At 42.8% G+C, this 12449-nt stretch overlaps 1 protein-coding gene across 1 annotated transcript in view; it reads right to left on the bottom strand.

Moving 5' to 3' along the window:
• LOC126106741 (sensory neuron membrane protein 1-like) overlaps positions 1–12449 on the bottom strand; it is a 296120-nt gene that overhangs the window by 107920 nt on the left and 175751 nt on the right. Inside the window, exon 6 of the mRNA XM_049913116.1 lies at positions 714–928. Coding sequence (XP_049769073.1) covers positions 714–928 — 215 coding nt within the window. The remainder of the gene's footprint in view (positions 1–713; positions 929–12449) is intronic.

The raw sequence follows: 12449 nt of genomic DNA, 5'->3' as shown, positions 1-12449 counted from the left end.
GGGCGAGTGCTAGGGAGTCTCTCTAGACTAGACCTGCCGTGTGGCGGCGCTCGGTCTGCAATCACTGATAGTGGCGACACGCGGTTCCGACGTATACTAACGGACCGCGGCCGATTTAAAGGCTACCACCTAGCAAGTGTGGTTTCTAGCGGTGACACCACAGGTTTTGAACTGTCCCCATTGATATTTATCAACTCCTGTAAGCAGCTACAAAGGTCTGTATTTCACTGTAATTTCATAAAAAATTTTGGTGCGTAAGTCTAAGGGATGCCCGCCCCTAGTACAGGAACATGGCATCAGTGTAGTCTCCGATGTTTAGTGCCCTCTGCATCCATGGACGAACAGCAATGGCTGAGATTCCTGAAGTTCTGTTTGTGGAATCCTTGTTGATTCGTACAGAGGAGATCTCGGTTCTATAAAAACGTATACTAATCTGGAGTCATCAGTATTGCGACTGCTTTGATGCTGCGCACTACAAGTTGTTCTCCTGTGCCAGCCTCTTCATCGCAGAGCAGCACTTACACGCAGTGTCCTCGGTCATTTCTCGAATAGGTTCCAGTCTGTGTGTTCCCCTACATTTTGCACCCTCTAGTACCAATGAAAGTTATTCCCTGATGTCTTAGCACATGTCCTATCATGCTGTTATACAGACTGTTTTTGCAGAGTAAAGGAGGAGGCTCTGGATGCTATTGGGTACTGCAGGTTTGCCTTACAGACAGAGGTCTGCGCCGAAGGCGACGATGGGCTCCTTGGGGTCCCTGAAGGGCGGGAAGATGGTGGAGTCTGTGCCGCGCAGGTCGTTGCACGGGTCGCCCCGCCAGGAGGACATCTTGGGCTCGCCGTTGAAGGCCACCACGCGGCCCAGGTCGTCGATGTTCTCGATGCCGCGCTTCACCCGCAGCCGCCCGGCGTCCACCGTGCCGTTTTTCTGCAAAACCAAAATCAGCGACGATAATACACACCCAGTATTCTTCCGGGAAAGCAATGAAGATGGATAGGAACTACAAGTTGGAGGAGGATAGTACACCTATCAAATGACAGCATGACAATAACACGTTAAAGATGGGGTCCCGCAAGGTTCGATGCTTGCCCCATTCCTGTTCTTGATGATGATTACCATGGTTTTAGGATGCTGGGTGATTCTACACCCTCCCCATTATTTACCTAGGCAAATGAGTTGTGAAAGAAGTAAACGAGAAAAATTTACATTATTGGCATTTTCGTGACCTAGCTAAAGCCTTCAACAATCTATAACAGTGACTGCCCAATCAGTCATTGTCGCTCGCTTGCGAGTAAGGCGGAGTGGGGGGGGGGGTTGTCTTCTGGAGAAGGGCGGCATGGGGGGGGGGTGAGGTTCCCTTCAGGAGAAGGGCGGCATGGGTCAGGGAAAATGTTCGTGCTTTCTTTCATCATTACTCTTATACTTAACGATAGTGAAAAAGTTGTTGTAAATGATATTGTATACATAGCCACCACAAAGCTGCTGATATTTGTGATTTTAAAATTACGAAGTTACATACACGATTTTAAAATTTTTAAGTATGCTAAATGGTGACACACTGTCGAAATGATTTGCAGAAAAATAAATACTGCAGAAGCTTTTTGGGGGTTATATAGATAATACCATTTGCACGTGAAATAAGGTTAATATTCATGTTCTATTTTAATGATTTTAAAATTACTATTATTTTAAAATCATGAAAGCACTGTACACCAATTTTTAAAAATTTAATGTCTGATGGATAATAATATAATTTCGAAACTACATGCAGGAAATAAAAATTTTAGTAGCTTCGTGGCGGCTATATATAAAAGTGGCACACGGATTTAGTTTCCTGAGTGCTGAGTAACACATAACAACTGAATTTAATGTGTTTGTTTAAAAACGACACTTGAATTAATTTAACTTGAAAAACTTTAATATGAAAATCCTTTTCAGTAAAGTAATTTTTCAGCAGTATGCTTATAAATGTTCCTGGTGGAAAGTGAAGATTTCCTTTTGTCTCAATTTCACAGGAAGTTAACTTACTCGTTTAAACTGTTTCCAGGACTATAGTGTCATCCAATGATTACTGATGAAAGGAAGAAATAAAGTGTGTGTATGTGGAAATGGGAATGCGGGTCACCAGTTGATGGAACGAGATGCGACGAGCTATCCATTTGTTAATAACAGTCTAGAGAACCATTTTTAAATAGCCATGTGATTATTGTAAGACCTATTATTACCACTATTATTAAATTTAGGTAAAATTCATTTTACTTGCATATTATATTAATATTGCGAGCATTAAATCTATTTATTTTTTACTGTCTAAATTTGTACCATAAGTTTAAATTATGCACAAATTTAAAAAAAATTTAAAGTGGAGTTCAATTACGATTGTATCCATAAGTTAACCATTTCACAACTAACGTCATGATGTAACTCTTTCACAATTAATGCTGGTCTGTTTAAAATATCAGATTTACAAAAAGTGTGATAACTATTATGAAAGTAATGAATTACCGATAAAATCTTGAAAATGCCATTGAAATTATTAGTAAATATTTTTGGAGATACAAAAATTTAATTTCCCTTATTATAAACTTATTGTGCATGAAAAAATTCCCATTTATGCAATTGTGACCGTGGCTCTGCATTGTCATTTATACGGGGGTTGGAACTTTAATGGTGGGGAAAGGTTTATTTACAACTTATACATAATACATAAATGTTTCAAAGTTTTACTGTCCTTCAGAGTAGTCACCAGAATTGTGTATAACCAGTTGTCAGTAATGTAGAACTCATAGGATAGCTTTAGCAGCGCTAGTTGTGTTGATAGTTCGAGAGGAGCAGTCTATTTCCCGAATCTCTGTAACAGTTCTGAAACGAATACCGAGAAGTGTGCTTCCTTCATCTAAGGAATCAAGTTAAAATCATAAGGGCTTAAGTCCTGGGACTGTGGTGGACTGCAGGCTGTGTTCCAAAAATGAACAGCTTAGAGAAAGAAGCGGTGACACTTTCTTCAGGATCCGCTCGTCACTTTGTACGACAATGCCCGGTCTCGTGTGGCACGAACTTGCGACTGATTCGGTCGATCGATGGGGCTTGATTCCTGAGATGAAGGAACCACTTTATGGCATTCGTTTCAGAACTGTTACAGAGATTTGTCAGGCAGTAGACCGCTCCACTCCACGTATCAACACATCTGGCACTGCTCAATGTGTCCTACGACTTCCACATTGCTGGCAAGGGGTTATATCAATGCTGGTGACTACTCTCAAGGACAGGAAAACTTTGAAACATGTGTCTGCTTTGTCAAAGCTGTAAATAAATATGTTGTTGTTATTGTGGTCTTCAGTCCTGAGACTGGTTTGATGCTGCCCTCCATGGTACTCTATCCTGTATAAGCTTCTTCATCTCGCAGTACCTACTGCAACCTACATCCTTCTGAATCTGCTTAGTGTATTCATCTCTTGGTCTCCCTCTGCGATTTTTACCCTCCACGCTGCCCTACAATACTAAATTGGTGATCCCTTGATGCCTCAGAACATGTTCTACCAATCGATCCCTTCTTCTAGTCAAGTTGTGCCACAAACTTCTCCCCAATCCTATTCAGTACTTCCTCATTAGTTATGTGATCTACCCATCTAATATTAAGCATTCTTCTGTAGCACCACATTTCTAAAGCTTCTAGTCTCTTCTTGTCCAAACTATTTATCGTCCATGTTTCACTTCCATACATGGCTACATTCCATACAAATACTTTCAGAAACACTTAAATCTATACTCGATGTTAACAAATTTTTCTTCAGAAATGCTTTCCTTGCCATTCCCAGTCTACATTTTATATCCTACTTCGACCATCATCAGTTATTTTGCTCCCCATATAGCAAAACTCCTTTACTACTTTGTCTCATTTCCTAATCTAATTCCTTCAGCATCACCCGACTTAATTCGACTACATTGTAAATAAATATATGACACTATTAAAGTTCCAACCCCCGTGCCTGAGGAACCTTGACAACATTTTAATCTACGGCGAAGATGTGGGCGCAGGCTACCATTCTAAGGCGGCACGTAGGCGCTGATTTGAAAAAGGTTGAGAGCCACCAACTGAAAAAAATTACATATGAAATCAGAATTTTTTGGTGCTGAAGGCATCCCCTTGCATGAATGGAGCCATACCTCAACATCAGAAAAAAGACAGTGACATTAATATAAGACACTATCGAATAAGACTAAATTCTGCGTGGTTAACCATGAAATATCGTATCCCACATGGTTCAGTATTTGGCCCACTCTAGTTATTGATCTACATAGATCATATACCAGAGGTACCGGAAAAGTCTACAAAAACTATGGCGTATGCTGCCAACACAAGCGTACTCATACAGGGCTCAATGAGATGTATAAAAGAGACACAGCCAGGACAATACAAGAATAGGTTTATCATTGCTTCGCACTTTCAGCACTGACGTAATATGCCAGAACGCCTGTGATATGAGTATGCCTTCGAATGGTTACTATAATGTACTAGTGAAAGTCAGCAAATCTACCAACTGACGCAAAGGGTAAACAAATTAATTTGGAATGAGAATGATATTGAATAAAATGTACCGTGAGCACACTTTTCCTCGTAATCAACATAAATTATTTACCATGGATACTGCAGGACGCTTCTAAACTGTCACACCTGATGATGCAAGTACAGTGATAAGGGATCCAAATGCATTCCTACCAGACATAGCCATGAGAATAATGGCTAACAACTGGTTTACCGCGAAAAAATAGCCCTTGTTCTTAGAAACAACTTCCACTACGGAATTCTAGATCCAGATACTTACTCATGGGCGCTAGAAGCAGAGGTCAGTGGGTACACGCAAAATAAAACTATCCGTGTGAAAGTTATAGTCATCAAGATCGAGAACTGACTGATGGGGCACCGGCAGGTGAGTAAGTTAAGCAAATATCTCACTTACTCCTGCTTTGGATTTATGAATGTCTCTTTCTCAGTGGACCTGCAGACAGGTTTACTCGTGTATTTGGTGTACTTCCACGTGATACTGTCTTCTGGGCACCATCTTCCGGGGCAATACTGCTTAGGCCAAGAATAAATTTATTTTACAGACGAGTCAGTACTAAAGTCATGTAAAGTGTATGACCGAACTTCTTACAGAAGTCTGTGCGGGGATCCAAGGGTCTTACACTCACACGTTAATCGATGTACTCCCGCATGGAATTCGCGATTAATAATAAGAGTGCATTCAGCATCATCTGCGAACTGAACAAGCAAATTGGAAGGAACACAGAAAATGTTGTGGGGAAGGCTAACCAAAGACTGCCTTTTATTGGCAGGACGCTAAGAAAATGTAACATATCTACTAAGGAGACTGACTACGCTACGCTTGTCCGTCCTCTTTTAGAATACTGCTGCGCGGTGTGGGATCCTTACCAGATAGGACTGACGGAGTACATTGAAAAAGTTCAAAGAAGGACAGAACGTTTTGCATTATCGCGAAATATGGGAGAGTGTCACTGAAATGATACAAGATTTGGGATGGACATCATTAAAAGAAAGGCGTTTTTCGTTGCAACCGAATCTTCTCACGAAATTCCAATCACCAACTTTCACCTCCGAATCAGAAAGTATTTTGTTGAAACTGACCTACATAGGGAGGACGATCACCACGATAAAATAAGGGAAATCAGAGCTCGTGCGGAAATATATAGATATTCATTCTTTCCGCGCGAACTACGAGATTGGAATAATAGAGAATTGTGAAGATTTTTCGATGAACCGCCTGCCAGGGCACTTAAATGTGATTTGTAGTATCCATGTAGATGTAGATGCTCGAAGTGAAAGTAATTTCTATACATAGGGTGAGGCAGGTGACATACCACCAGAAATATACGCAGAATTATTAAATACATCGAAGTACTAATTTCACCATGTTATATCAAGTAATGTGTTGACCTGACAGACATATGAAAGGAATTCCTATCGTTTATAGACACCAGATTAAGACGCCAGTGATTCTCTCTTCCATTTAGGACTACCAACAACTAATCTGAAGATACACTACTGGCCACTAAAATTGCTACACCAAGAAGAAATACAGATGATAAACGGGTATTCATTGGACAAATATATTAGCCGGCCGGTGTGGCCATGCGGTCTAGGCGCTTCAGTCTGGAACCGCGAGACCGCTCCGGTCGCAGGTTCGAATCCTGCCTCGGGCATGGATGTGTGTGATGTCCTTAGGTTAGTTAGGTTTAAGTAGTTCTAAGTTCTAGGGGACTGATGACCACAGATGTTAAGTCCCATAGTGCTCAGAGCCATTTGAACCATTTGAACAAATATATTATACTAGAACTGACATGCGATTTACTTTTTCACGCAATTTGGGTGCATAGGTCCTGAGAAATGAGTACCCAGAACAACCACCTCTGGCAGTAATAACGGCCTCGATACGCCTGGGCATTGAGTCAAGCAGAGCTTGGATGGCGTGTACAGGTACAGCTGCCCATGCAGCTTCGACACGATACCACAGTTCATCAAGAGTAGTGACTGGCGTATTGTGACGAGCCAGATACTCGGCCACCATTGACCAGACGTTTTCAATTGGTAAGAGATCTGGAGAATGTGCTAGCCAGGACAGCAGTCAAACATTTTCTGTACCCAGAAAGGCACATACAGGACCTGCAACATGAGGTCGTGCTTTATCCTGCTGAAATGTAGGGGTTTCGCTGGGATCGAATGTAGCGTCCAGTGTTCAAAGTGATGTCAATGCGAACACGAGGTGACCGTGGTGTGTAACCAATGGCACCCCATACCATCACGGCAGGTAATACGAATACACGGTTCCAATGTGCGTTCACCGCGATGTCGCCAAACACGGATGCGACTATCATGATGCTGTAAAAAGAACCTGGATTCATCCGAAAAAATGACGTTTTGCCATTCGTGCACCCAGGTTCGTCGCTGAGTACACCATCGCAGGCCCTCCTGTCTGTGATGCAGCGTCAAGGGTAACCGCAGTCATGGTCTCCGAGCTGATAGTCCATGCTGCTGCAAACGTCGTCGACCTGTTCGTGCAGATGAGTGTTGTCTTGCAAACGTCCCCATCTGTTGACTCAGGGATCGAGACGTGGCTGCACGATCCGTTACAGCCATGCGTATAAGATGCCTCTCATCTAGAACGCTAGTGATACGAGGCCGTTGGGATACAGCACGGCGTTCCGTATTACCCTCCTGAACCCACCAATTCCATATTCCGCTAACAGTAATTGGATCTCGCCCAACGCGAGCAGCAATGTCGCGATATGGTAAACCGAAATCGCGATAGGCTACAATCCGACCTTTATCATGTGGGAAACGTGATGGTACGCATTCCTCCTTCTTATACGAGGCATCACAACAACGTTTCACCAGGCAAAGCCGGTCAACTGCTGTTTGTGTATGAGAAATCGGTTGGAAACTTTCCTCATGTCAGCACGTTGCAGGTGTCGCCACCGGCTCCAGCCTTGTGTGAATGGTCTGATAAGTTAATCATTTGCATATCACAGCATCTTCTTCCTGTTGGTTAAATTTCGCGTCTGTAGCACGTCATCCTCGTGATGTAGCAATTTTAATGGCCAGTGGTGTATGAGTTAGTGTTTTTAATATCTTTTTATATTAGAGCAACGAATGAGCCTTTTTAAAACAATTTTATTATTTCATGAAAGCCTTTACACCGATCAACTCACTTCAGTATAATTTCTGCCATTATTAAGGCTCTTTTTTCCGTCACAAACAGCCGATTTCCGAAATATGATGTCTCAGGTTTTATCGGCGTGATTATAAAAGGTGAGCTTCTGGGTGTTTTGTCGAGTTGCTGTTTCCATTTTGAGCAAAATATTTCGACGGCAGACGCAGCCGCCTTCTTCAGGCGCTGCGAGTTTAGCTGTTATGCGTACTCGCTGCGTGAACCTCAACCAGGCTCCAAACTAGTGTTATTCTCACGCCGGTATTTGTAGCCAAGCTCGATTCTCGAAATCCACTAAGTAGGGAACCTATACACAGAGAGTGGTGAAATCGCACGTGATTGGCTGATCAGCTGAGACGCCATTGTGTTCCATTGGAGTCCCTCGTTTCCTATGTTCCCAGTGCTTCCTGCAGTTGGACTATTGGAAAACTGTTTCAGTCTTAGCATACCATGTCTGCAGATTTATTGCCTTTGGAAGAAAATAGTGTATTCGAAATCTTCTGAGCAGTGTTTTCCACTATGTCGTAATGTCGCTTGTAGCTCAGTAAGATACATTCAAGATTATAAATACACGAAGTGCATTCGCAATTCCGAGTATGAAATACTATCAGCTGTATAATGGGACGATGACTGAAAATTTGCATGCATGCATGTCGGAAGGTACATTACATCGTAATCCAGAATAACACAGGCAGTGCAATATTGTATTTATGCGCTGACACCGAGCAAGCGATTTTCAATTTAAGTGTCTCAAAAATGGTTCAAATGGCTCTGAGCACTATGGGACTTAACATCTGAGGTCATCAGTCCCCTAGAACTTAGAACTACTGAAACCTAACTAACCTAAGGACATCACACACATCCATGCCCGAGGCAGGATTCGAACCTGCGACCGTAGCGATCATGCGGTTTCAGACTGAAGCGACTAGAACAGCTCGGCCACACTGGCCGGCTAAAGTGTCTCCCTATACGGGAGTATACACAGTGGATGTACGAGTACAGGTTGTAGTCACATGGTTGACGACGTATGGAACTTTGTATCTGGCGGCGAATCGTGCACGGATTGCCGAATGGCCAGTCGGCACGGTAGCTGAGGGTGTTCGGTCAGAGGGCTAGCTGCCCTCTGAAATAAAAAACCTGAGAGACTGGATCAAAGATCAGCTTGAACGGCTGTCATATGGCCGTCCGCCATGAACAAATACAACGAACATTAATGAACAAAATGAGATCAATAAAAAACTGAAAGAAAGAAAGAAAGAAAGAAAGAAAGAAATCGTGAGGCGACCGCTCATTATAAGCGGGAAATCCTTGTTCGAATCCTGGTCGGGCACAAATCTTCATTCTCATATTTTCACTATACAGTTGATGGTAGTCCATATTCGCAATTGAGAGTAGATTTCACCTATTTCATGACGGCTGTAGTCGCCGCAGAGCATGTCCGAATTTACATTACATCGTAATTCAGAATAACACAGACACTGCAATATCGTAAGTTACAAATCGTGCTGTCGGCAGTTCGATTCTCGCTATCACTAAATTATTTATTTATTTACTTTTATTTGAATTGCATTTATCGGACTGAAATATACATTAACAAACTCTGGATCACAGTTTCCGAAACGAAACCTCTGTTATTGCGTATACTCGCATTTTCATGCGATTAGTAATTGAACATGAAAAGATTGTAGCCCAGTTGTTTTACCATACTCGCACTCTTTCTCTTTTCTAAACATCATTACTGAAGTATTTCTTTTGGGGTTTTCCAGCATACGACGGTTTCTAGATCCAAAATGATCTCATCTACAATATATTAACTGGGAAGGAAAAAACTATATAAAGGTTAGAGGCTACTAACTTCAATAATGCATGTCCGAATAGGGCACTCTGAAATCGATTCACACTAACTGATCCATTCCCATTGTTTCCGGAAAGTTGTAATAAATGGCTAACAGACTTTAATTTATCCCACATTAAAGTAGTGTAGTCATATACTAAGTAACAAGCTGGAACTTCTGCTGTAATGTGAGTGTCAAACACATGTATTGTGATACTCAACAAATTCTGGCAAAAATACGAGGGTTGGCAAGTATTTATTTACAGCTCGTACAAAATACATACGTGTTTCAGAGTTTTATTGAGCTCCAAAGTAGTCACCAGCATTGTGTATAACCCGTTGCCAGTGGTGTGGAAGTCGTAGGATACTCTTAGCAGTGCCAGTTGTGTTGACAGTTCGAGCGGCGCGGTCTATTGCCCGATGAATTTGTAGCAGTTCTGAAGCGAATGCCGTGAAGTGTTTCCCTCGAATTGAACTCACGGTGGCTTAAGTGAGTGGAGTGCAGTAGGTGGCATAGCACTTAGCAGCCCCATCAGTCAAACAAATCAGTAACAGCTTGCACAGTACGTGCTTGAGCATTGTCCTGCAAAATGATGGTCAGGTCCTGCAGAAAGTGTTATCACTTCTGTCTCTGTGCTGTTCATTTTTGGAACACAATCTACGACTAGCTTAGAGACAGTCAGTGCATATTATCTGTGGTCTAACGAGCACTGGCCACTCTCTCTCGCTATATGGGCTCTCTACCACTAAGCCCTTGATGCTCTTTTGTTACTCAGATATCGTAGTAATATTCAGTGAAACGCAATTTCTCTCAGAGTTTTCCAACTCTGGTGGCTGCGATGGCCGACGGTCCCCAAAGCGTTGTTTAAAATGCAACCGCCATTACTTTCTATTAGGTTTTCTGTTACCTTTATTTCGGAAGACTCCTTAATTATTCTGTCTCAGAACATGGAGTTTGCAGCACGATATTCATTTCAGCGTTTTCATTCCACGCAGTGTCCGACCCTGGTAGCTAAGTGGTCATCGGGAGGGAATGTCAATCCTAAGGGCCCAGGTTCGATTCCCGGCTGGGTAGGAGATTTTCTCCGCTCATTGTGGGTGTTGTGTTGTCCTAATCATCATCATTTCATCCCCATCGACGCGCAGGTCGCCGAAGTGGCGTCAAATCGAAAGACCTGCACCAGGCGAACGGTCTACCCGACGGGAGGCCCTAGCCACACGACATTATTATTATACAGGGTGATTCAAAAAGAATACCACAACTTTAAAAATGTGTATTTAATGAAAGAAACATAATATAACCTTCTGTTATACACCATTACAAAGAGTATTTAAAAAGGTTTTTTTTTTCGTTCAAAAGCCCGCATCTCGTGGTCGTGCGGTAGCGTTCTCGCTTCCCGCGCCCGGGTTCCCGGGTTCGATTCCCGGCGGGGTCAGGGATTTTCTCTGCCTCGTGATGGCTAGGTGTTGTGTGCTGTCCTTAGGGTAGTTAGGTTTAAGTAGTTCTAAGTTCTAGGGGACTGATGACCATAGAAGTTAAGTCCCATAGTGCTCAGAGCCATTCGAACCATTTCACTCAAAAACAAGTTCAGAGATGTTCAATATGGCCCCCTCCAGACACTCGAGCAATATCAACCCGATACTCCAACTCGTTCCACACTCTCTGTAGCATATCAGGCGTAACAGTTTGGATAGCTGCTGTTATTTCTCGTTTCAAATCATCAATGGTGGCTGGGAGAGGTGGCCGAAACACCATATCCTTAACATACCCCCATAAGAGAAAATCGCAGGGGGTAAGATCAGGACTTCTTGGAGGCCAGTGATGAAGTGCTCTGTCACGGGCTGCCTGGCGGCCGATCCATCGCCTCCGGTAGTTGACGTTCAGGTAGTTACGGACAGATAAGTGCCAATGTGGTGGCGCTCCATCCTGCTGAAATATGAATTGTTGTGCTTCTTGTTCGAGCTGAGGGAACAACCAATTCTCTAACATCTCCAGATACTGTGGTCCAGTTACAGTAGCACCTTCGAAGAAAAAGGGACCAAATACTTTATTGGCTGAAATGACACAGAAAACGTTCACCTTAGGCGAGTCACGTTCATACTGAGTTGTTTCCCGCGGATTCTCAGTGCCCCATATACAGACATTGTGACGGTTGACTTTCCCGTTAGTGTGGAAAGTTGCTTCATCACTAAACACAATCTTTGAAACGAAAGATTCATCTGTTTCCATTTGAGCAAGGATAAAATCACAGAAATCGATTCTTTTAATCTTATCAGCTGCAGACAGTGCTTGAACCAATTTCAGACGATAAGGTTTCATAACTAACCTTTTTCGTAGGACTCTCCATACAGTTGAATGTGGAATTTGCAGCTCTCTGCTAGCTCTGCGAGTCGATTTTCCTGGGCTGCGAACAAATGCTTGCTGGATGCGTGCTACATTATCATCACTCGTTCTCGGCCGTCCAGAACTTTTCCCTTTGCACAAACACCCATTCTCTGTAAACTGTTTATACCAACGTTTAATACACCACCTATCAGGAGGTTTAACACCATACTTCGTTCGAAATGCACGCTGAACAACTGTCGTCGATTCGCTTCCGCCGTACTCAATAACACAAAAAGCTTTCTGTTGAGCGGTCGCCATCTTAGCATCAACTGACGCTGACGCCTAGTCAACAGCACCTCAAGCGAACAAATGTACAACTAAACGAAACTTTATAGCTCCCTTAATTCGCCGACAGATAGTGCTTAGCTCTGCCTTTTGTCGTTGCAGAGTTTTAAATTCCTAAAGTTGTGGTATTCTTTTTGAATCACCCTGTACAGTATATTCCAAGCAGTGCTCGGCGACATATGATTTACTTCGTTGTTCTAATCGGCTATATCGCTG

The sequence above is a fragment of the Schistocerca cancellata genome, chromosome 10 (assembly GCF_023864275.1).
Source record: "Schistocerca cancellata isolate TAMUIC-IGC-003103 chromosome 10, iqSchCanc2.1, whole genome shotgun sequence".
Lineage (NCBI taxonomy): Eukaryota > Metazoa > Arthropoda > Insecta > Orthoptera > Acrididae > Schistocerca > Schistocerca cancellata.
This window is presented reverse-complemented; position numbering and strand designations above follow the sequence as displayed.